The sequence below is a fragment of the Lissotriton helveticus genome, chromosome 3_1 (genome assembly GCF_964261635.1).
Source record: "Lissotriton helveticus chromosome 3_1, aLisHel1.1, whole genome shotgun sequence".
In the NCBI taxonomy this organism is placed as follows: domain Eukaryota; kingdom Metazoa; phylum Chordata; class Amphibia; order Caudata; family Salamandridae; genus Lissotriton; species Lissotriton helveticus.
The window spans coordinates 45,766,461-45,793,420 of NC_136061.1; the positions used below are offsets into that span (position 1 = coordinate 45,766,461).

The 26,960-nt window shown below is 44.9% G+C and overlaps 1 protein-coding gene across 3 annotated transcripts in view; it reads left to right on the top strand.

Moving 5' to 3' along the window:
• The window catches only part of PRKAG3 (protein kinase AMP-activated non-catalytic subunit gamma 3), a 342,332-nt gene that overhangs the window by 183,747 nt on the left and 131,625 nt on the right, over positions 1 to 26,960 (top strand). For 2 of the 3 annotated variants that reach the window (XR_013608551.1, XM_078679203.1), the window contains exons 6-7: positions 7,896 to 7,941; positions 8,024 to 8,133. Coding sequence is in view for 1 of the 3 variants with exons in the window: in XM_078679203.1 (XP_078535329.1) it covers positions 7,896 to 7,941; positions 8,024 to 8,133 (156 nt within the window). In the remaining 2 variants the exon portion in view is untranslated. The remainder of the gene's footprint in view (positions 1 to 7,895; positions 7,942 to 8,023; positions 8,134 to 26,960) is intronic. The other variant, XR_013608552.1, reaches the window with a different exon arrangement.

Sequence of the window (26,960 nt, forward strand, 5' to 3'; positions counted from 1 at the left end):
GTCGCGAAGCGTAGGCTCACCTTTACAGTATTCAGCAAACGTGCCGCGCGGCGGACCCGCATCGCCGGTCCCCGCAAGGCCGAGAATCATGGGGCCGGCCGCCATCTTAGAAGCCCGGCGGGGCCGCTGCGAACACCGAACCCCGCCCGGATATCAGCGGGGCAAAACAGGACACCGGCAACCACCAGCGGAAGTGCCACCAGGGCAGGAAGGGGAGCCACTAGAAGAAGGCGATGCGCCGGCACCCCACACGCCGCCGGCACCGTTCTCCGAGTCCGGGCGGAGGAACTCAAAATGGCCGGGCCGGAGAACAAAGGGGAGACGAGCCAGATGTACGGTTAACCCCGTCCATGGAAGTCAGCTCCCCAACACCAGGCCGCAGGACCGCCGGACCAGGCCCGGGAGGCCGCAATCGGTCTATTAGCACATCGGCCCCTCCGACCGACTCCACACCACCACCAAGGGCCGGCCACCGCGCCCCGTCCAGCCCGGGCGCCGCCAAGGAGTGCCAGGCCCGGCCGCTCCGGAGGCCCCGAAGCAGACAGGGGCGTAACTCAGGATCCGTGACACCCAGGAATCACCGGAGCAAACGGTAAGTGCCTGTGAGTTATCGTCGTTCCACTGCACATCGTGGAATACCTCCCGGGGCAGGATAAAGTACAGGATATTTGTTGCAGACAGGAGAGTGATCGGAGCCGATCTAAAACGCGGCCATCTCGGACGCGAGCTTGGCTCCTCCCCGTATATTCCATTCTTAAGTCTAGCTTTACTCTTCCTACGGTATATTCCATTCTACACCTAACTTCACTCTTCCTACAGTATATTCCATATGCCATGTATCTTTAAACTTCCCATGCTATATTCCATAATACACCTAACTTCACTGTACCTATAGTATATTCCATAACTACACCTAACTTTACTCTTCCTACAGTATATTCCATACTACACCTAACTTTACTCTTCCTACAGTATATTCCATACTACACCTAACTTTACTCTTCCTACAGTATATTCCATACTACACCTAACTTTACTCTTCCTACGGTATATTCCATAATACACCTAACTTCACTGTACCTATAGTATATTCCATACCTACACCTAACTTTACTCTTCCTATAGTAAATTCTATACTTACACCTAACTTTACTCTTCCTACAGTATATTCCATACTACACCTAACTTTACTCTTCCTGCAGTATATTCCATCCTACACCTAACTTTACTCTTCCTACGGTATATTCCATACTACGCCTAACTTTACTCTTCCTACAGTATATTCCATACTACACCTAACTTTACTCTTCCTACAGTATATTCCATACTACACCTAACTTTACTCTTCCTGCAGTATATTCCATACTACACCTAACTTTACTCTTCCTACGGTATATTCCATACTACGCCTAACTTTACTCTTCCTACAGTATATTCCATACTACACCTAACTTTACTCTTCCTACAGTATATTCCATACTACGCCTAACTTTACTCTTCCTACAGTATATTCCATACTACACCTAACTTTACTCTTCCTACAGTATATTCCATTCTACACCTAACTTTACTCTTCCTACATTATATTCCATACTACACATAACTTTACTTTTCTTACAGTATATTTCATACCTACACCTAACTTTACTCTTCCTACAGTATATTCCATACTACACCTAACTTTACTCTTCCTACAGTATATTTCGTAACCACACCTAACTTTACTCTTCCTACAGTATATTCCATAACTACACCTAACTTTACTCTTCCTACAGTATATTCCATAACTACACCTAACTTTACTCTTCCTACAGTATATTCCATAACTACACCTAACTTTATTCTTCCTACAGTATATTTCGTAACCACACCTAACTTTACTCTTCCTACAGTATATTCCATACTACACCTAACTTTACTCTTCCTACAGTATATTCCATAACTACACCTAACCTTACTCTTCCTACAGTATATTCCATACTACACCTAACTTTACTCTTCCTACAGTATATTTCATAACTACACCTAACTTCACTGTACCTATAGTATATTCCATACCTACACCTACCATGTGAAGTAGTGTGGCTCACTGGTTAGAGGCGGCAGACCCGAGAGCAGAGGACGGCCCGGGACCAGGGTTCGATTCCCGGCGCGGCAGGTTTCTGGACCAGGGTCAGCGGACTCGATAATTCTCTCGCCTCGGTGCCCACTCTGATCAGCGTTCACACTCGGCAACTCTGGGCATTAGCTTGCCTCATCTTCACTAACGGCCCCACCAGACTGCCGGGGATGCCTGGTCTCACCCTGGAGATACCCATTAAGGGACCATCTCTCAGGGAAGCCAGGAAGGGTTTCGCAGCGGTCGAAGCGCCTTGGGACCCTACGGGTAAGTAGTGCGCTATATAAATGCCTATACATACATACATACATACCTAACTTTACTCTTCCTATAGTATATTCCATTCTTAAGTCTAGCTTTACTCTTCCTACAGTATATTCCATACTACGCCTAACTTTACTCTTCCTACAGTATATTTCATAACTACACCTAACTTTACTCTTCCTACAGTATATCCCATAACTACACCTAACTTTACTCTTCCTACAGTATATTCCATAACTACACCTAACTTTACTCTTCCTACAGTATATTTCATAACCACACCTAACTTTACTCTTCCTACAGTATATTCCATAACTACACCTAACTTTACTCTTCCTACAGTATATTCCATAACTACACCTAACTTTACTCTTCCTACAGTATATTCCATAACTACACCTAACTTTATTCTTCCTACAGTATATTTCGTAACCACACCTAACTTTACTCTTCCTACAGTATATTCCATAACTACACCTAACTTTACTCTTCCTACAGTATATTTCATAACTACACCTAACTTCACTGTACCTATAGTATATTCCATACCTACACCTAACTTTACTCTTCCTACAGTATATTTCATACCTACACCTAACTTTACTCTTCCTACAGTATATCCCATAACTACACCTAACTTTACTCTTCCTACAGTATATTCCATAACTACACCTAACTTTACTCTTCCTACAGTATATTTCGTAACCACACCTAACTTTACTCTTCCTACAGTATATTCCATAACTACACCTAACTTTACTCTTCCTACAGTATATTCCATAACTACACCTAACTTTACTCTTCCTACAGTATATTCCATAACTACACCTAACTTTACTCTTCCTACAGTATATTTCATAACTACACCTAACTTCACTGTACCTATAGTATATTCCATACCTACACCTAACTTTACTCTTCCTATAGTATATTCCATTCTTAAGTCTAGCTTTACTCTTCCTACAGTATATTCCATTTCTACACCTAACTTTACTCTTCCTACAGTATATTCCATAACTACACCTAACTTTACTCTTCCTACAGTATATTCCATAACTACACCTAACTTCACTGTACCTATAGTATATTCCATACCTACACCTAACTTTACTCTTCCTATAGTATATTCCATTCTTAAGTCTAGCTTTACTCTTCCTACAGTATATTCCATATGCCATGTATCTTTAAACTTCCCATGCTATATTCCATAATACACCTAACTTCACTGTACCTATAGTATATTCCATACTACACCTAACTTTACTCTTCCTACAGTATATTCCATACTACACCTAACTTTACTCTTCCTACAGTATATTCCATACTACACCTAACTTTACTCTTCCTACAGTATATTCCATACTACACCTAACTTTACTCTTCCTACGGTATATTCCATACTACACCTGACTTTACTCTTCCTATAGTAAATTCTATACTTACACCTAACTTTACTCTTCCTACAGTATATTCCATATGTACACCTAACTTTACTCTTCCTACGGTATATTCCATAACTACACCTAACTTTACTCTTCCTACAGTATATTCCATACTACACCTGACTTTACTCTTCCTATAGTAAATTCTATACTTACACCTAACTTTACTCTTCCTACAGTATATTCCATATGTACGCCTAACTTTACTCTTCCTACAGTATATTCCATACTACACCTAACTTTACTCTTCCTACAGTATATTTCATACTACGCCTAACTTTACTCTTCCTACAGTATATTCCATACCTACACCTAACTTTACTCTTCCTACAGTATATTCCATACTACGCCTAACTTTACTCTTCCTACAGTATATTCCATACTACGCCTAACTTTACTCTTCCTACAGTATATTCCATACTACACCTAACTTTACTCTTCCTACAGTATATTTCATAACTACACCTAACTTTACTCTTCCTACAGTATATTTCATACTACACCTAACTTTACTCTTCCTACGGTATATTCCATAATACACCTAACTTCACTGTACCTATAGTATATTCCATACCTACACCTAACTTTACTCTTCCTATAGTAAATTCTATACTTACACCTAACTTTACTCTTCCTACAGTATATTCCATAATACACCTAACTTTACTCTTCCTACAGTATATTCCATACTACACCTAACTTTACTCTTCCTACAGTATATTTCATACCTACACCTAACTTTACTCTTCCTACAGTATATTCCATACCTACACCTAACTTTACTCTTCCTATAGTAAATTCTATACTTACACCTAACTTTATTCTTTCTACAGTATATTCCATATGTACACCTAACTTTACTCTTCCTATAGTATATTCCATACTTCACCTAACTTTACTCTTCCTGCAGTATATTCCATTCTACACTTAACTTTACTCTTCCTGCAGTATATTCCATAACTACACCTAACTTTACTCTTCCTGCAGTATATTCCATACTACACCTAACTTTACTCTTCCTACAGTATATTTCATACCTACACCTAACTTTACTCTTCCTACAGTATATTTCATACCTACACCTAACTTTACTCTTCCTACAGTATATTCCATACCTACACCTAACTTTACTCTTCCTATAGTAAATTCTATACTTACACCTAACTTTATTCTTTCTACAGTATATTCCATATGTACACCTAACTTTACTCTTCCTACAGTATATTTCGTAACCACACCTAACTTTACTCTTCCTACAGTATATTCCATAACTACACCTAACTTTACTCTTCCTGCAGTATATTCCATTCTACACCTAACTTTACTCTTCCTGCAGTATATTCCATACTACACCTAACGTTACTCTTCCTACAGTATATTTCATACCTACACCTAACGTTACTCTTCCTACAGTATATTTCATACCTACACCTAACTTTACTCTTCCTACAGTATATTTCATACCTACACCTAACTTTACTCTTCCTACAGTATATTCCATACCTACACCTAACTTTACTCTTCCTGCAGTATATTCCATACTACACCTAACTTTACTCTTCCTGCAGTATATTCCATACTACACCTAACTTTACTCTTCCTGCAGTATATTCCATACTACACCTAACGTTACTCTTCCTACAGTATATTTCATACCTACACCTAACGTTACTCTTCCTACAGTATATTTCATACCTACACCTAACTTTACTCTTCCTACAGTATATTCCATACCTACACCTAACTTTACTCTTCCTGCAGTATATTCCATACTACACCTAACGTTACTCTTCCTACAGTATATTTCATACCTACACCTAACTTTACTCTTCCTACAGTATATTCCATACTACACCTAACTTTACTCTTCCTACAGTATATTTCATACCTACACCTAACTTTACTCTTCCTACAGTATATTCCATACCTACACCTAACTTTACTCTTCCTGCAGTATATTCCATACTACACCTAACGTTACTCTTCCTACAGTATATTTCATACCTACACCTAACTTTACCCTTCCTACAGTATATTCCATACTACACCTAACTTTACTCTTCCTACAGTATATTCCATACCTACACCTAACTTTACTCTTCCTATAGTAAATTCTATACTTACACCTAACTTTATTCTTTCTACAGTATATTCCATATGTACACCTAACTTTACTCTTCCTATAGTATATTCCATACTTCACCTAACTTTACTCTTCCTGCAGTATATTCCATACTACACCTAACTTTACTCTTCCTGCAGTATATTCCATACTACACCTAACTTTACTCTTCCTACAGTATATTCCATACTACACCTAACGTTACTCTTCCTACAGTATATTTCATACCTACACCTAACTTTACTCTTCCTACAGTATATTCCATACTACACCTAACTTTACTCTTCCTACAGTATATTCCATACTACACCTAACTTTACTCTTCCTACAGTATATTTCATACTTACACCTAGCTTTACTCTTCCTACAGTGTATTCCATACCTACACCTAACTTTACTCTTCCTACAGTATATTCCATATGTACACCTAACTTTACTCTTCCTATAGTATATTCCATACTTCACCTAACTTTACTCTTCCTACAGTATATTCCATACTACACCTAACTTTACTCTTCCTGCAGTATATTCCATACTACACCTAACTTTACTCTTCCTGCAGTATATTCCATACTACACCTAACTTTACTCTTCCTACAGTATATTCCATACTACACCTAGCGTTACTCTTCCTACAGTATATTTCATACCTACACCTAACTTTACTCTTCCTACAGTATATTCCATACTACACCTAACGTTACTCTTCCTACAGTATATTTCATACCTACACCTAACTTTACTCTTCCTACAGTATATTCCATACTACGCCTAACTTTACTCTCCCTACAGTATATTTCATACCTACACCTAACTTTACTCTTCCTACAGTATATTCCATACTACACCTAACGTTACTCTTCCTACAGTATATTTCATACCTACACCTAACTTTACTCTTCCTACAGTATATTCCATACTACGCCTAACTTTACTCTTCCTACAGTATATTTCATAACTACACCTAACTTTACTCTTCCTACAGTATATTCCATACTACACCTAACTTTACTCTTCCTACAGTATATTCCATACGTACACCTAACTTTACTCTTCCTATAGTACATTCTATACTTACACCTAACTTTATTCTTCCTACAGTATATTCCATACGTACACCTAACTTTACTCTTCCTATAGTACATTCTATACTTACACCTAACTTTATTCTTCCTACAGTATATTCCATACGTACACCTAACTTTACTCTTCCTACAGTATATTCCATACGTACACCTAACTTTACTCTTCCTACAGTATATTCCATACGTACACCTAACTTTACTCTTCCTATAGTACATTCTATACTTACACCTAACTTTATTCTTCCTACAGTATATTCCATACGTACGCCTAACTTTACTCTTCCTACAGTATATTTCATAACTACACCTACCTTTACTCTTCCTACAGTATATTCCATACTTACACCTAGCTTTACTCTTCCTACAGTATATTCCATAACTACACCTAACTTTACTCTTCCTACAGTATATTCCATACGTACACCTAACTTTACTCTTCCTATAGTACATTCTATACTTACACCTAACTTTATTCTTCCTACAGTATATTCCATACGTACACCTAACTTTACTCTTCCTATAGTACATTCTATACTTACACCTAACTTTATTCTTCCTACAGTATATTCCATACGTACACCTAACTTTACTCTTCCTATAGTACATTCTATACTTACACCTAACTTTACTCTTCCTATGGTATATTCCATTCTACACCTAACTTCCCTGTACCTAAAGTATATTCCATACTTACACCTAGCTTTACTCTTCCTACGGTATATTCCATACTTACACATGACTTACTCTTCCTACGGTATATTTCATAACTACACCTAGATTTACTCTTCCTACAGAATATTGCATATGACGTGTAACTTTACTTCCACTATATGAAATTGATACAAACTCTGTTCTCTTCCCAGCCCCTGCCTGTAGACGGGATCTCCATGCCCACGATCACGCGATCAGGTGAGTGGTCTCTGACGTCGACTCGCCTCATCCTCACAAGCTCCGCCCTCAGCAGTCACTTGACTCTTCTTGTTCTTCTCAGCAGATCCCCAGCGGGAGGCCGAGGTCTACATGGAGTTCATGGCGAAGCACAGCTGCTATGATGCCACCCCTACCAGCTGCAAACTGGTGGTGTTTGATACCACCCTGCAGGTGGGTACTCGGTGGGTGCCAGGGCTGGGGGTGAGAGGGACAAGTAGAGCTGGGAGCCTGAGGCAGCGCTGAGAATTACACCAACCATGTATTGCACCCTGACTCTTTCCTGTAGGCGATGGGGGCACATCATCCAAGCACACTGGTTAGCAATTCAAAGTCAAATCACAAAGTCCTATATAAATGACGCTTCACTCTCCCAGGTCCCGCCGCCAAAGACCCAGTCCTCAAAAACTAATTCTACAAATGGAAAGGAGCGTCAAGGTATCCGCTATGGTATCCAATCAATTATTGTTTTTCAAGGATCAAATTCATAGGCAAACTCATTTCATATGTGTTTTCCATTTATTAATTGAAAGGAAAATCATAGCTCCAAAATATAACAGTATCCAGTCGTCAGCCAAATATAACAATATCCAATCATCAGCCGACGCGTTTCGTCCTCACTTGGTCGTCATTTAAAAAAAAATAAAAAATTTAAACATATTTTATTGGATTTTATATAGTCATCAAATAGTACAAAACAAATATCACATCTTCCAATTCTGTCAAATATGTCCCCGTATTAATACCCAACTTCTCACTTGGTCGTCATCAGGGCTCCAATGTATCCTTACAGTTCTTCAGCTCTTCATTTGCACAACCCATACAAGTGGAAAAGATTATCCTCTTGCCACAGACTGGCCTGATAAATCGTGACGGCGGGATTTATCTGGCCAGGCCGTGGCAGGAAGACCAAAGTAAAAGACACTCTGACAAGAGAATAATCTTTTCCACTTGTATGGGTTGCGCAAATGAAGAGCTGAAGAACTGTAAGGATGCATTGGAGCCCTGATGAAGTCCAATTGAGGATGAAACGCGCTGGCTGACGATTGGATGTTGTTATATTTGGATGACTGGATACTGTTATATTTTAGAGATATGATTTTCCTTTGAATTAATTAATGGAAAACACATATGAAATGAGTTTGCCTATGGATTTGATTCTTGGAAATCAATAATTGATTGGATACGATAGCGGATACATTGACGCTCCTTTCCATTTGTAGAATACATATTTCACCAGGTAGTGTGCTCCACCAAGACAGCTCTGACAAACACACCAGCCGCGTATTTCACCCGGTTGTGTGCCGCACCAAGAAAGCGCTGACAAATACACCAACCACATATTTCACCCGGTTGTGTGCTCCACCAAAATATTCAAATAAAGAAAGGGGTAAATGGTGGATTTTAAACCAAATGTTTCAAATGTATAGCGTCATATGTTTTGCAAACAGTTCTGAAGTGCAGCGCATGAAATATTTTAATGTCACTGAGTCTGATACTTACCCAGGAACTGTCTGCATCTAGCTGCAAACACTTGGCCCTCTGAACATTGCATGCTCATTGGAAACCATTGATGCAGAATAGACACATGTCTGTGCTATGGGGGTTATGATGCCCGATCAAACGTGCCCTAAAAGAAAGAATACAAATCATAAATTGAATTGCTGTAAAAATAATGTATGAAAAAAGTAGACTGAAATAATGTGTTAAAAATAGAATCTACTAAGAATATAGGGGCATATGTAGGTAGCCTTTTGCGATTCGCAAATGCCGAAATTCGGCGAATTTCGGTGTTTGCAAATTGCAAACGGCGTTTTGCTATGTAGGTGCATATTAGCAAAATAAGGAATCGCAATTTTGCTCAAGCATTTAAGGAATCGCAATTTTGCGATTCCTTAAATGCTATGTAGGAGTCAATGAAAAAATGCGATTCCCTTCAAAAATGCATTTTTAAAAAAAATTCAAAGTGCCATGTGGTGCACAGACATGCCCTTGGGGTATGTCTGTGCGCCACATGTACTTACAGGAACATTCCAGGGGTGCAACAGGTGTCCTTTGGACACCCTGGCACCCTTGGAATTGCGATTTTCTCATAGAAAATTGCAATATGAGAATGAATGGAGATTACCTACATATGCCCCATAGTGCAATAAAAAGTTGTAGCTCCAAGAAAATAACAGTGCTGTGCCTTACTGGGCAAGCATAAGTGTCCTGGGAGCAGGGGTAATTGGTATTCTTCTGCTAAAGTAGAGAGGAGCATCTACAAAGAGGTGGGGAAGGGTGGGGGGCTAGTAAGTGCTTTTTGGGGTTCTGGGAAGGGTAGCGTTTAGAGGTATTAAAGGGCTGGTAAGAGTAAGAGATTATGGTTTCAACGGGTAGTTGAGAGCTTTTAGGGATCAGGGGAGGGTAGCGTTAAGGGGGAGTAAACGGTTTTGTAGGGCTTAGGGAGTTTTGTGGAGTTTAGGTATGGAAGAAGTAAAAGGGTTGTAAGGAAAGTTCATGGTTCAGGGAAGGGCAGTGTGATATTATGTTATGTTAACCTCCACTTATAACGCGCACGGCTACTCGGAAGTGTCCTGGCGCGAAAGCCAAACGGTAGAGAAGGGAAAGAAATAACCAACATAAGATTACTTAAATAGCAGTGTTAAGGTGAAAAAAGGCTTATTTAGGGTCAAGGAAAGGTAAAAGTAAGGGGGGAGTAAGAACCTGTTCGGTTCAGGGAAGGCTGGTCTTATGGGACGGTCAGCACCCTGCTGGTCCAGCAGCTTCCATAGTCTCTGGCAGTGACCTCTGTTCAGCTCCCCTGATTCCACCGTCTGGACAGCCACCCCACTCCACCCCCACAGCTGCCTCCACCTCCATCTGCCAGATCTGCCCCCTTCCATCTCGATCTGACAGACTCAGGGCCACCACACTCTTCACCGCTCAGAGCTCAAAACGCTTCTGTTTTCAGTGATGTTTTGTTGTTTGGAATATGTTTTAATGCACTTTAACTTCGTTTTGGAATGTTTGAGCCAACCCTCCACAATGCGAGCATGTGCCTGCTGTGCGCCTGCCCGAGGCCACGCAGTGGCCATTGAGAGGGCGGGCCACTAGTCACGGAGGGCTGTCCCGCCCCCAGCAGGATGTTCGCCTCTCCTCCCCACTGGTTGGAGGAGGTGGCTGGTCGCTATTCTCGTCCAGGGGCGGCGGGGAGGGGCCTCCGTGGGTACTTAGGCTGTTGCACCACGCTGGACGGCCTCTTTGCCGCCCCGGACGCCGACGGTGCTCGTCGGGTTTGTTTATTTGTAGGATGTGCCGTTATGAAACTTTTCAAATTCATTGTCTCTGTACGTCAATTTGCTCCTGTTTGAGAGCCCGACATAGTGGGAATTTGACGTTAATGTGCAACTTCCTGCCGCAAGGGTATCTTGCTATAAGTTGTCCAACCATCCCACTACAATGTGAGGCATCTAGGGGACAGATGACATGCCCTCGATCATTTATCCAAGATAAATATGGGATATTCGGCCAGCGTCATCAGGAGTTTAATAGTTCAGTTACACTGACGATGGAGGGTGCGATGGGTTCATTACAGACTGCGGATGCGATCCTTCTTCGATCCCTGCTTCTATGTCTCTACATCCATCATGCCCCCCCCTGTTTAGTAGTGTCATACCCTCCAGCTTCACATACTCTGATTACGAGCCCGCCAGTTAAGGGTGCATTAGCACGGCCCACTTGCGTACTATTGCTATAGTCTTCCAATTTGTACCACGTACAGGTCTGTCGTAAGCATTATATTCTTTCTGCAAGTTTTCGCATCTGCGGCATAGTGTCAATTTAGATGGGGGTAATTTAATCCTGGCTGGTATCCTCAGCTTTACTACACACCAGTAACTCCCCGTTCAAAGTGATTGGGGTCACTGATAGGCATGATGGGTCCTGCGCTATTTGAAGAATGGATGCTTGGTGTCCATCAGTATACAGGATTGCCTTCAGCCCAACAATAGAATTATTTCTTAGTTCTCTGCCAGCTGTTGAATCACTTCTTGAGTAATTTTATATGGGAGTCCTCTAGGGACTGCCTTCTCCTAGTACGTCGTTGGCAGTACAGCCTCAGGCTGAGGTTTCAACAGTTCCCTCCTCCTTCCAACGAAATGAGTGGAACATTGCAGGTTGGCGACCCTACATCCCACGGAGCAGCAGGTGCTCCTTACTGATGGCACAGTACTTGCTGCCTGTCAGATCCCGGAGCCGTGGATAAGCAGACAGTCAACAGCAGTAGTGTGGAAGAGCATAGATTAGTGGCATGGGACCTTGCCTTCCCATGGGTCTAATTACATCGCAGGTCCCGGGCTTGTCCATACGACGAGTTCATGCACCTATTGTTAGCCCCCAGGAGATCGACATACGTACGGGGGTTTAACTTTGGATACTATTAGCAAAAGGCAAGACCTAGAATTTGCCTAATTATCCTCTTCTAGCACAGCCTAAGACTGTTGCACACAGTCTATCCTTTCCATGACAGCACAATCAAGCGAATACTCTATAGAAATGAGTTTAGACAGAATAGTTACCTTTGCTACCTGGGCCAGGCTGCACCTGCTTCCGCACTGGTGCTTTACATACAAGTTGCTAACTTTCTTAAGCACTTGCCCTGGTGGGCCCCACTAGAGCATCCACGGCGTTCGGCCACTTGTCTCCCACACTTCTCCAGCCGATAAGCAGCACTCTGGCCTTCCCAGAGTCGGCACCTATGAGCTTTTGCATCGGTAAGGCACCGAACATTTGCAATTGCAGTGCCCAGGGTGATCAGCCTTTTGATGTTTAAATTTTGTTGGTGGTTGTGTATGCGGGCCACTTCAGATGTTTAATTTTTATTGGTGGCTGGGTTAGTGGGCCGCTTCTGGGTGGCCCCGGGGCCTTTTGGTGGTCTCTACCCTCCCTGTTGGTAGACAGGCCCACCCAGGAGTGTATGGTTACGCAGGCGCTTGTGCATCTGGTGCGTCTGGTAACCAATCTTTTCTTGAGTAGCACATAGTGGTGCAAGAGGTTAGATAAGTGCATGTGATTGCTAGTTATTCCTGGTAGTAGATCACCTGACAGTTGTCCTGTTGCTGGGAAGTTACCTCCACACTCGGGGCAAGTAGAATTACTAGAAGTGTAGGTCCGCCTCCAATGTGGGGAAAGGTCAGGTAGTGTCAGTGGAAGTGTCCCTTGTTGGGAAATCTTGTTTGTCAGTTGGAAGACACACGCCTTCACCTCTCTCATGCATTAGGCGGCGTAGTCACTCTTAGCTCTCGTCCACTGTGACATAGAGTATGTGACGCATGCTTATATATGACGCATGCTTACGGTAGAGAGAGTGTATTCCCCCCCCCCCCCCTCCTCGGTACCTGGCTGACTCTTTCCTTGGGTTAACAATGTGAGGCCTCCCCCCCCTTAGTATAGGAGACCTCTTCCATTTTGAGTTCCTCTTCAGATGAGAGAGGGCCCGTAGTTCTGGGAGGTGTCTTTAAGAGGAGAACCTTTTGGGCCCCACCCTATGCCTTCTTGTGGTGGGGGCGCCTTAGTGCTCGGGCCGTACACCTAATCTGACCTCTGTCGTGTGGGGGCGGTATCGGCGGCCTGCGCCCCCCGTGTGTTAGTAGACAGGGGGGCCTGTCACCGTGGCACCCTTCCCGGCCTTTGTGATCTCTCCCCCCTGACCGCATTGCTGCGGGTCGGTGCGGGCTCGTACAGTGATTGGGCACCTGCATCCTTTCATCCTGTTGGGCAGCTAGGACACAAAGTTTAATTTAGTATAGCGTCATCCCATTACTCCGGGAATCATGCTCAGTGTGGTCTACACACCTTGGCTGCCTGGGGGCTTTAAATTCCTTTATGCCCCTCCAGAAGTGAGAAGCTGGCCTGACTTGCCATGTCACCAACCTGGTGCCCCCCCCCCCCTCCTGGGTTCAGTTTATCATTTCCCTCATGAGGGTCGTATGTCATCCTTCTCGACAGGCTATCCTCGAGGTAGCATGGACTTGCAGCCGTCTGGCTAAACCTGGGGGCTTGTGATCCCGGCTGTTACCTTGGTAATACTATAGATCACATGTCAGGCTACCTCGCAAGTTGTATCCCAATAGATGCTACACGCACTGCAGGAGACTTTGTATCCTTCGTGAGTTTAGTGCACAGCGTATACTTGGCAGTGTCAGTTGAAGTTTGAGAACTGCGCTGTGGCAGTAGTCGTACATCATTCGGTTTAGTTTACTGATGCGTTGTACGAATGTTATTAGCAGGGGTGGTCCCCTTATCGCTTGGGCTCTTTCAGGGGTATTCCTTCTGACCCGGGTCAGCTGCTTTATCCCGGCTTTGCCCCTGTGCTCTCTCGAGTATGGCTGCACAAGCGTCATTCTAAGCACTCTTTCTCCAGGTCTGCGAAGAACGGCGTACAGCAGGAGTTACTTACTGGGTATAGCCTGCTGACGCTCGTGGTGAAAGGATGGGGTTGAGTTGCTGGGCATGTGCTGGAACACCTATTGTCGATTCAAAGCACATTCAGCAGATTTGGACCCTCCTCAGCCTTTGTCATTCACCTGGTAGAAGGACTTCAGGTAACCAGGTTAGTGGTATGACTTCAGGTAACCGGGTTAGGTTCTCCCTTGTTGCATAGCTTTAAACACCCGAGGTATCGGCAGAGTAGGGGCAGAGGGGCCTGGGTGTCTTTAGACATGTAATGTTCATGTCAGGATCAGGTCGCTCCGAGGTGGACAGGGTCCACTGCTCCCCTGTTGCCGTGGTCTTGTCTTAGACCGTTTAAATGCTCTGCAGAGCAAGGTTCAGGTTTCCCTAAAATCTAAATGGTGGGGGCCGTGAAAGGTTTCCCCCAACGGAGGGGCCTGGGATCCAGCAAACACATGTTGTTTCAGGACGAGGTCAAAGGTTACCTCGAGGAGGATGGTGTTCCCCACGCCCGCAGGCTTTGACCTGTTCTTCCTAGATTTTGAGAAGCTTTATGAGCAGAGGTTGCAGGTAATGAGGAGTAGCAGTGGTGGGGGGGCCTGTGCGGCAGCGGGTACCACCGCACAGGCTGTGGCGGAGTTACTGGGCGATCCGGAAGAAGAGAGGTGCAAACGATGTACTTCAGCGGGCACATAGGGGTGCCAGAGCCTAACCTGTATCCTCCGGGGAGGTGCAGGAATTCGTGTCGGCGCCCCAGTAGTCCTTCGGGCGGTTGTGGGCCTGTGCAACCGGGGGTTTGCCTAGTCACGCCCCACAAGGGGCGTGTCAGTATTTATAATTTTATTATACAGCAGTTGGGTGCTTTGCCACTGTGCTGTTTGGCTCAACAGGCGGGCAGGTGGCGAGAATGCAGCCTGCCCGGGATCGCCCGTAATGTCTACCCACCGTTATTACATATGTTGTATGTAAATAAACCTGCAGCAATTTTTCTCCCAAACTTACGTTGTCTGTGTATTATTTTGCACGTTTGGGGAACTAGGGGGTGGGAGTCTTCTGTGGCCCTGATGTGACTATGCGCCTGCCCGAGGCCACGCAGTGGCCATTGAGAGGGCGGGCCACTAGTCACGGAGGGCTGTCCCGCCCCCAGCAGGATGTTCGCCTCTCCTCCCCACTGGTTGGAGGAGGTGGCTGGTCGCTATTCTCGTCCAGGGGCGGCGGGGAGGGGCCTCCGTGGGTACTTAGGCTGTTGCACCACGCTGGACGGCCTCTTTGCCGCCCCGGACGCCGACGGTGCTCGTCGGGACACTCTTTTCCCTCCCTTGCCTCTAACCCAGAGTGTGGGTATGGGGGAATTTGTGGAGGTTTTTAATGTGTCCATTTATCGTTGCAGGTTGGAGTTAAGCGGAGTTACTGGGCGATCCGGAAGAAGAGAGGTGCAAACGATGTACTTCAGCGGGCACATAGGGGTGCCAGAGCCTAACCTGTATCCTCCGGGGAGGTGCAGGAATTCGTGTCGGCGCCCCAGTAGTCCTTCGGGCGGTTGTGGGCCTGTGCAACCGGGGGTTTGCCTAGTCACGCCCCACAAGGGGCGTGTCAGTATTTATAATTTTATTATACAGCAGTTGGGTGCTTTGCCACTGTGCTGTTTGGCTCAACAGGCGGGCAGGTGGCGAGAATGCAGCCTGCCCGGGATCGCCCGTAATGTCTACCCACCGTTATTACATATGTTGTATGTAAATAAACCTGCAGCAATTTTTCTCCCAAACTTACGTTGTCTGTGTATTATTTTGCACGTTTGGGGAACTAGGGGGTGGGAGTCTTCTGTGGCCCTGATGTGACTATGGGTCTTCATTCAGATCCCTGCTGCCCCGGGCCCTCACGACTGCTCAGGGGCCAGTGACAGTCTCAATGCTCACAGCCCGGGAGAGGTCTAAAGGAGCAGCGAGCACAGAGGAGTCCTCTCAGCATGTCTACGTTCCCTAATGCTCTCTTGTAATGTACCTCTCTCCCTGGTCTCCCGAGATTAGTTTTTTTCCGTTTATGGGGCTGGATTTTCAGATCTATTCTGAGTGGGTCACTGGGGGCGCTAAGCAACTCCTGCTGCACGCGCTCCACCCTTGGAAGAGGGGTCCAGTGGTTGATTCTGATTGGCACACCTGACTCTATCTAATAAGGTCACAGTCATACGGCACAAAACGCCTAAGTGGCGTAAGGGCAAGATGTGACGTGGGCTGCATTATTGTCTTACACAACTGTGTGTGTGTGTGTGTGTGGCTTTCAAACATGGCTTCAGGCCTGTAATTGCAGTCTGGCCTCCTGTTGTCCAAAGCTGCAACGAGCACATGCCAGAGTAAATCATCCGACCCGCTGAAAAGCTTCTATTTGACATTCACTGAGTCAGCTCTTTCTAGTGCTCTGGAGCCCAGAAGGGTTTTCAAGCCAGGCTCAATGCAGAGTTAGCATCACCTCTGGAGGAACGAGATTCAAGGTGACATCTCGCTGACAGGCTGCAGCAGCCTTTGCCCAATGAAAGCCTTGCTTAGGAGTAAGAGTCATATTTTCCGTGGGTTGCTTTGGGAAGTGCTAGAAAATCAGGGGCCTGTGGGAGCAGAGATCCTGCTGGCAGAGAAGCAGGAGGAAGCTACTGAAAGGGAACTCACCCCATGTCATCTAGGAGAGCAAGACTCTGATGGTCATGAAGACAGGAGGCCTGACTGTGCACGGTTGTGGCACGGTGGCCCTGACTGTGGCAAGGTGGCCCTGACTGTGCACAGTGGTCCTGACTGCGGCACGGTGGCCCTGACTGTGCACAGTGGCCCTGACTGTGCACGGTGGCCCTGACTGTGCACAGTGGCCCTGACTGCGGCACGGTGGCCCTGACTGTGCACGGTGGCCCTGACTGTGCACGGTGGTCCTGACTGTGCACGGTGGCCCTGACTGTGCACAGTGGCCCTGACTGCGGCACGGTGGCCCTGACTGTGCACGGTGGCCCTGACTGTGCACGGTGGTCCGGACTGTGCACGGTGGCCCTGACTGTGCACAGTGGCCCTGACTGCGGCACGGTGGCCCTGACTGTGCACGGTGGCTCTGACTGTGCACGGTGGCCCTGACTGTGCACAGTGGCCCTGACTGCGGCACGGTGGCCCTGACTGTGCACGGTGGCCCTGACTGTGCACGGTGGCCCTGACTGTGCACGGTGGCTCTGACAGAGGTACAGTGGCCCTGACAGTGTCACGGTGGCCCTGAGTGTGGCACAGTGCCCCAGACTGTGCATGGTGACCCTGACAGTGGCACGGTGGCCCTGACATTGCACGGTGGCCCTGACAGTGGCATGGTGGCCCTGACATTGCACGGTGGCTACGACAGTGGCACGGTGGCTCTGACTGTGCACGGTGGCCCTGACTGTGGCACAGTGGCTCTGACAGTGGCATAGTAGTCCTGACAGTGGCACGGTGGCCCTGACTGTCCATGGTGGCCCTGCCGGTGGCCCTGACATTGCACAGTGGCCCTGACAGTGGCACGATGGCTCTGACTTAGCACGGTGGCCCTGACTGACTGTGCAAGGTGGCTTTGACCAGGGCGTTTGTGAGAGCTCACCTTTGATAAAGGCCTGCTATTCACCACTGTGATGGAAAGCCTGGCTCGGAGAGGGCAGCGGTGAGCTCCACACGGTGGCCATGGGCCCTGCACCTTGAAAGATAACCAAAACTGGGCTCTCTGAATTCTAATACAAAAGAAAGACGGGAACCCCCAAACAACTGCTGAACTGAGTTGTGGAAAGCCTTGGAGGATAAGTTAACTTCTCAACAATCACTGGCCATTGGCTACCGTGAGAAAGTCTCTAAACCTAGATATTTCAGTACACAACTTCACTTAGATTAGGACAGCAGGCCAGGAAGTAGCTAAAGTAACTTCTCAATAATCACTGGCCAGTGGCTACCATAAGAAAAGCTCATAACCTAGATACTTGAGAACACAAACTCACTTAGATTAGAACAGACGCGGAAGAACCTCCTGTCTGCCTTTGCCTGTGGAAAGGAGTGAGCCCTGTCTTGGTTTCCCTTTGAGCCGATGCAAGCGTTTGAATGTACTACCCTTTATGGCAAGTGGCATTGCCCCCGCCCATCCGCTGGGGAAAAGCACAGTATTCTAGAAACTGCTTTTCATTTTTGATGGAAGAGCGGCCTCTGTGGCTGCTGTGGGTAATGCAAAAAGATTACATTTGACTTTCTCGACCCCCTTTGTTCCTACTGGATTTGGTTGACATTTTTATCAAAAAATCATCCCTTCTGATCCCGTTATCAATTTATGTCAACGTGGTCCTGTTTTAGTTATTCTGTTTATCTTCCTTTAAAAAAATTATTTGTCAGTTTTACTGATGGGTATCTTGACTGTAATATGTGTGTGTTCTGTTTTAATGCTTTACTTGTGTTCCTCTGAGGAAAAGCCTGATGCGCTGTGCTACTCGGGGTAAGCCCACGTACCCGACAAGAGACCTGTTTCATACATTCTCTCCTTGCTCCTCCCATTTAATAATAAGATGTTACATCACCACTCTAGAGCTGTGCAGGGCTGGGATGCACTAGTAGTAAATCAAGCCCCTTTTGGGACAAGCGGTCACCTACGTCATTTAAGGGGTGTTGGACTTGGCCCTTATGGCAGGTTCACCCCTAATCTTTTTGCTTTTAGTATGTGATCTGTGTTAGTGATTTTTGGGTCTCTGCGCACTTTTTCCCTGTGTCCCAGGGTAAAGTGCGTGCGTGTAGTATGGCTGGCCTGCCCTCCCATAGGAATGCATGGGGAATGTGTGTGTGCAGTGAGGGTGCTGGAGCGTGATTGGCTGGAGCTGGCTGGCAAGCCAGGCTCCAGGAAGTCTGGATGGGTCTGCCCAGGAGTGAGTGGAGAGATCAGCATGAGTGATGTGTGGGAGGGCTGCACCTGGTTCCTGATGGGGCTGGGCTTTCCCCACACAATGCTGGCTCCGGCCCCTGTGGTGCGTCTAACGACCCTAGCCTCCCCAGTGAATGAAAGGGGTGGTTGGGCCACCAAGGGTGCTCCAAAACCAGCTGTGACTGGTTTCCCCCCACCCTGCACCCTGAGACAAAGGATTTATGAGTATAAGAAGGGGCTGTGTCCCCTTACAATTTGTTCAGCTTTTTGGATCCTAGCTGAGGGGGCTGCTGCTGTTGCTGGGGCCAGGAGGACCGCCACTTGGATTGTCTCCCTGCCTGGAGACCCAGTGAGCTGGCTCTGGGCCCAGCCTTGCCCCCCCTGCCTGCCTCCAGACCTTTGCTGGAGCTATACTTTGCCAGAGCACCTGGAAGCGCTTTTATTTGACTTATAGCGCTAGGAGCGCTTTATTTTTGCCCCAGCGCTCAATAGCGCTTTGCTTTGCCTTCTGGCGCCTCGAAGCGCCGAAATTGACTTAGCGCTCAGCGCGCTGTTATTTTCGCCAAGCGGCTGCCACGCCACATTTGCCCCATTCTTATACTTTAATGTATCACGAGGGAGCCCACTCCTCGGATAGTGAGACCCCACCTGCCTGCCTGAAACGAGCCGCCGCGGCGACCCGGAAGTATTGGGCCGCCGGCCAATTGCAGCGCGGCCCCAAGACAAGCGACCCGGAAGTACCGCCCTGCCGCCGCAGAGCGAGAAGGAGCCCAGCGTCTGATCCTCAGCGAGGCTCTCACGAGGAGAGAGCCACGCCCGCTGCCCGGCAAAGAGGGAGAGCCCCGGGAAAAGAGAACCGTCCCTCCAGCGAGAAGCTGGTGAGTGGGGCCCGAAGTACAGAATCGGGGAGGAGGGCATCGGGGCACATTGCCTGTGCCCGCCCCTCCCCTCCAGTGTGTAGAGCCTGTTGAGGCTCTTGGGGCATTGTCATTTGTCTCTGATTCCCCCGTGAGGGACTCCAACAACCCCGCATTTTTGATTAGGAGCCCCGAGGCTCCTGGGGGCAATTTTTGTATTTTGAGCCCCGAGAGGATCCACGCCCACAGTGGTTTTGCGAGCTCACCGAAGGCTCGAGGGTGCATTTCATTGTTTTAGAGCGCATAAGCTCTTAAGTACCAGTCTATTGCTTTGCGAGCCCTGAGAGGCTCTTGAGAAACTGTCAGTTGGTCAGAGCCCCGTGGCTCCCACGCTGTGTTGCCCTCAGCATTGTTCTTGAGCCCACAAGGCTCCAACGTTGCATCATCATTGATTTACAACTGTCCAGCACTTAGTGGACAGTTGCCATGTTTAGGTTTGTCCTTTTCTGCCTGCACAGCCCGCCCTGACATTTGGACTAAGGGCATTTCAGCCCTTGCGAGGCCAGTTGGCCTGGGGGACAGTTCTAGTGTTGTGCTATGTGCACCTTGCGCAATTTATGGTTTCCTTGCTAATTTGATTCCTGCGCAAATGTTCTACCTGCACCTCTGAATGTGTTTTAATGCCTCATGTGCAATGTGTTTATGTTTTATCCCCTTTGCTAAAAGTGACCTGCTTAGAGGATTTTTGATGTCCCATTACCTTTGCTAAATGTGACTTGCTTAGGTGATTGTTTATGCTCCTATGGGTCCTGATAATAAGGTCCTAGTTCCCTGATTTTCCTACAGTAGTTAGGGTTGCGTAGGTGGTATTTACCCTTTACCAGTAATTACTGGTTGTGTGCTACATTCACTATTTTTAATGCTACAGTCATTTTATGTCTATGTGCTAAGTGTTATACCTACAAGTGCTCATTCTAAAAGTGCATACCCCTGACAGTGGTCCAGGTGGCCCTGTCCTGTACATAATCCCTTGTAAATTCTGACCGTGCTTGTTGGCACATTGTAAAGTGTGTGTGTTATCTACTGTGTTTTATTATAATACAAAGGCTATTTTTGATATAACCTTGTGTGGAGTTTCCTTTGTTGTGGGCCTTGGGTGTTGTTGCTGGGTTGCGTGCGCAAACGCTTTACACATCGCCTCCGAGATTAGCCTTGCTGCTCGCGCCACGTTACCTAGAGGGTGAGCGGGGGTTATCTTGGTGTGTAACTCCCTTGCCCTAACTTAGAAATGGTGATCCCTGACTGACTTTGGCGGGAGCCTTGGCCAACCGGGGGTCCCGTTTCTAACAAGGGGCATGGAACCTGTCACTTTTAGTTCATTTCCTGGGCCTGAGAGTTACTTTTAGTTCCTTTCCGGGGCGTGGGACCTGTCACTTTTAGTTCATTTCCTATGCCTGTGAGTCACTTTTAGTTCATTTCCGGGGCGTGGGACCTGTCACTTTTAGTTCATTTCCGGGGCGTGGGACCTGTCACTTTTAGTTCATTTCCGGGGCGTGGGACCTGTCACTTTTAGTTCATTTCCGGGGCGTGGGACCTGTCACTTTTAATTAATTTCCAGGGCGTGGGACCTATCACTTTTAGTTCATTTCCTGGGCCTGAGAGTCACTTTTAGTTCATTTCCAGGGCGTGGGACCTATCGGGCTGGACTGTTCCCATTGGGCGCAGGGTCAAAACTGATTTGCATATGGCTGGTTCCAAACTAGAATGGCATGGTGAGCAAAAAAATAATGGATTTAGGCCCAGATCTCTGTACTGGGGAGAATGTATGACATTATTCTGCATTCTGTCCATCAACTGTTCTTTTATCTTTGTGCTATTTGAGAGCATATGTTTTGTAGTTTGAGTCTGAGCACCAGTGTCTAGGGGTTCAGTTTTATTGCTGTTCCCCTGCAGAGAGTTATTTTTCATCCATGACCAAAGTTCACCTAGACAATTTTGGAGCAGGTCAATGTATGCCATATTATTGTTTGAGGATAAAGGAAAAATGACCAGCGATATGTACCATCAACAACAGTTACCCTTCTCATGCATCAGTTACATAAATTAAATTTACATTGAAGTACATCGCATATAATGTTTTTGAAAATTAGGAAAAAGTCCATACAATGTTGATTTTATATCAAAAATATTTAATCATGGTCTTTTGATTTATCGTTCAGAATCTAGACAGGATTGTATTATACAACAGAATATGAAAGATTGAATTTCCAGAAGTAGGCAGACTATCCAATCAACAATAAATGTATTCCATTATCAATTCCGCTTTATAATGTATTCTCGTGGGCGGTGTCATTTTGTTTTTAAAAGAGTCACACTAATGGTGAAATGCAGATGTATGTGACTGTAGTCAAATGATTTGTTATTTTACAGAGGATTGCTGATAGTAAAGCTGAGAGCACTTGGTAATGTTGACTAGAAACTGACAGTAAGCCCTGTCTTCAGAGTCTGAATACTTTCTATGGCAATATCTGATATAAACCATTCAACATTTTGATTCTTTTAATATGTGTCACTAATTCTGTACTATTGTTAAATAAAGACTTTTTCCTTAAGCTACACGTAAACCCATCACTAATAATCAAAGATTACAATAACATTATGTATAATAGACTGGTCTTGATAGATTTCAATTACTGACATAAAGCGTTCTGTGATAGTGTGTGGTATTTTTTTTATTATTGGCAGCCAGTATTGATTGTATAATTATATTGTCCAGTATTTTTTTTTTTCAAAAACACATCTTTATTCGATTCATAGAATCATAAAAGGAGAATCGACATAAGAATACTTTATATCAATCTGGCTGGCTTTTTTCCAAAATGGAATATTAAACAAGCATTGAAAAATTCATCAAGACTCAGCGTCTATATATCAAGACAATAAGAGAGTTATCTATACTTCCAATTGGATTGGACTGATTTATATAGCGGTGCTTTTTCAAACTGGACATAAAAATTGACATTTCACCCCAGGCTTGGGTGGTGCCCTAAGGACAGAGGACACTTGGAAATAGCACGCTAAACGTTGATGAACACTTTGATTCGTAAAAACATAGGGTTGGTGCCTTTCTTTTCGCTGACAGGTCCACTGTCCAAAGTATTGTTATATAAATACTTTATATCAATCTGATACAGTAATACTAAAAAGTTGCTACATTTAAAACAACCTGAATAGGTTTTTACAAAGTTTTACAATCATGTTCACACAAATTTGAGGTTTTTTACTACAGTGCAAAATACAAAGGGGATATTTAAAAAAATAAAACTACATTATAAAAATAGAGTACTAAGGTGCTTTGAGGCTAACTACAATTTCGGAATATAAGAACTTGACCCTTCAACCTTGATGTTAAAACCAGATGAATAAATAAATAAAAATCTACTTTTCATCGAGTACTTCAGTATAAAGTGCAAAATGCAAGTGCAAATAATATCCAACAGAGTATTCCAACAGTACAGGATTATATTCTAAAGTGCTCTAGTGTAAGTAGATAGTTAAAACTTAAGTCCTTTCTTCATTCTCATAAAATTAATGGCCAACAGGAATCTGATAATACCCAAAACAATGAGTTGGGTATTATCAGTCTTTAGTATACGTAGCATATCCTTATATTTCCTGATGCCCAAATTCCTCCCCAACGGCTTTATCCATTTTCTTCTAGCATTAGAATAGGTTGAGCAGAAAAAAAGGACATGTGATACGTCCTCCAAATCACCTAGATGGCAAGTTTTACACATGCTGTCTTCTTCGCTCTTCTGGTGCCTTTCCCATTTAGATATGAATGTTCCAACTCGGAGAATACCGTACCTGCATTTCAGGTAAAGTATTTTCGCAAGTGGTGGTTCAATCTGGTCTAAAAATGATTCAAAGCAGGGAATTGGTTTAAACATTAGGAATTCAGTTGTTAATGAACCATGACCACAATCCAAGATGACTTTGCGTAGAACAAATTCCCAATAAACATATTTCTAATTCCCTTTTAGAATCAACGGTCATTTCACCAGGATCGGTCCAGAATTTCCTAAAGCCCAGACCCAAAAGCCATTTGCAGATGTTAGCCAACCAAGGGAAACTGACATGGGTATCCAATGCAAGTAATTCTCCCAATGCCTGTCTATAAGTAAAAAGTTCCTCAGTAACCCATATCCGTATCCAGTAAGATAGTGTCATCCAAACCGCCCTATGTTCAATACGTTTTAGCCCCAAGTCATAGGTATAAGGAATCAGTGGGGTATTTTGAGAAAGGGGGACCATTGCTCTTAAGGGCCCTATTTTCTCCCACTGTTAATATAGAGAGTTGCTCACCACCCCACAATTCAGAGCCGTACAAAGCGGCGGTTTGCGCTCTGGATTTATAAACCTCCAATGCAGGTGTGATAGCCTTTGTTCCAGTGGCATGAAGTTTTTTCAAAATGGGTGCTGCATATTGTGTTAAAATAGTCCTGGATTTTTTTATATGAGGGTGCCATCAGAGAGTAGAATCTATAGTGACCCCCAGATAAACAAATGTGTGGACTCTCTGTAAAGCTGTACCGTTGAGCATAATATTACTCTTAAAGCTTTTATGTGGCCTGATAGCCATATATTTTGTTTTTACAGGATTTATTTCCAGGCCTTTCAATTTGCAGTAGACATCAAGTTCGTTCAATAAATTCTGCAATCCCCTGGGTGTCTGAGAGAGCAAAATGGTGTCATCTGCAAATGTCAAGACGCATATATGGGTACCACCCAGTTTTGGGGAATCATTGTTTGTTTTTTGTAAAAACTCAACCATGTCGTTGACATAAAGGAGGAACAAGGTGGGCACCAGGACACACCTCTGGCGTACCCCCCTCCCAACCGGTATTTCCTCCCTGAGCTCCCCACCTTTCCCCCAACGCACCTTGGCAAAATTTTCTTTGTGGAGTCTAATAAGCTGCACCAGTATGTTTCTTGGGACCCCTTGGTTCAGTAGATTTACCCACAAAAGGCCTCTAGGAATTGAGTCGAAAGCAGCCTTTAAATCTATAAAGGCCACGTACAGATTACCTTGTCTTAATTTGGTGTATTTCCAGGCTATAGGCTGTAACCTAAATACCTGGTCAATGGTACTGGTGCTTTTCCTAAAACCTGCCTGGCAAGGTATTTTTTTTATTATTAGCAGCCAGTATTGACTGTATTATTATATTGTCCAGTTTATGGACACTTTAAATCTAGTTACCAACTATGGTAAATCTCATATTATGGTGTGCAAACCGGGAAGAATCGTAACCCGCAGGTTACCTATAAAGTGGCAGTTCCTATCTAGTGTGAAGGATTTTACTCACCTAACAGTGCCCCTCATCGCTCCATAGCCTCTCCCCATGATGACCTCCTCCTCGGATTCCCTAATTACCACCCTCCAACAGTGTCATTCATCTCTCCATAGCCCCTCTCTCATATTTGATTTAATTTGTTATATAGCGCTACTCATAGTGTAGGGTGTCACAGTACTTTACATCATGCACACATTATGCAGAGACAATGAATCATACAAGTATGTAAATCAGCCTATAGGGAATGTCACACAAGCCAATGAGGATTACAAGATATAGGAATCACATGTCATCCATACTGGTGGGCAATATGTTTTAAGAGGGTTTGGTCTGGAGAAGCACAAACACAGGATTGAAAGCATACCCGAGTGTTTGCTGGTTGGCTTTACTGATTAAAATGTATATCTACCAAAATAAACTCTTTATAGCAACATTAGACTAATGAAAGAGTAGGGAAATTCTAACTATATTGAAACACACACAACATTTTTTCTAAGTATACCATTCAGATTTGTATGCAGCTCTTTGATGTCAGTTTATAGGTCACTGTCTTATTTTAGGATCGTAACTTCTGTACTGCAAGTAACCCACTGAGCTAGCCACATCCACATAAAATCCAGTTTATATGCATTTAAAAATGATGAACAGACAAAATATTGCTTTTTAGTAGTTGTGTCTTGCATCCGTCATGATAACGATACAACAATATAAATTAAATATACACAGCATACACAAAGTATGTGTCTAGCTGGGCCCTCACAGACTTTTAGAATATTAACTAATATACACACATCCTCGAAGCATACACAAAGTATATATATAGCTGGGCCTTCACAGATTTGAAAAAAACAATACAATAGCCACACATTCTCGTACCTGCCCTGTTCAAACTCTGAGCCACAGCCGGATCTGATAAACAGCTGAAGGGGTCAGCCGGACATCACTGCGAGGGCCAAGGTCCATGTTTGGGTGGGCCAGGGTCATGTTTGGGTGGGCCAGGGTCATGTTTGGGTGGGCCAGGTTCATGTTTGGGTGGGCCAGGGTCATTTTTGGGTGGGCCTGGCCCACCCGGCCCACCCTCTAGAACCGGGCTTGGTGTTACTTTTAGTTTATCAAGCTCTTGGCAGCCTCCATTGGCCAGTTCTAGTCTTAAGCTTAGTACGACAGCAGGAGCCATTTTTAATCTCTCTAGGACAAAGGGAAAGGGGTCAATTTTACCTCTATTAAAAATCTATAATGCTGAATGTGTCCCTGCGGTGACATACGGGACAGGGATAGGGGGCTCTTGCCAGAGCTCTTCCCTTCAGCGTGAGAAAGAGGTAGGAGGTTTTTACAGCTCCCCCCGTCCGCCTCTAGTTTTATTTGACGTTTTATCGAGGATATTGTCCAAATGGCACCCCTACCTCTTTGGGTCAGTATATGGCTAAAGTCCAAAGCCGTATTCTGTAGAGAGATTCTTTCAGATTGC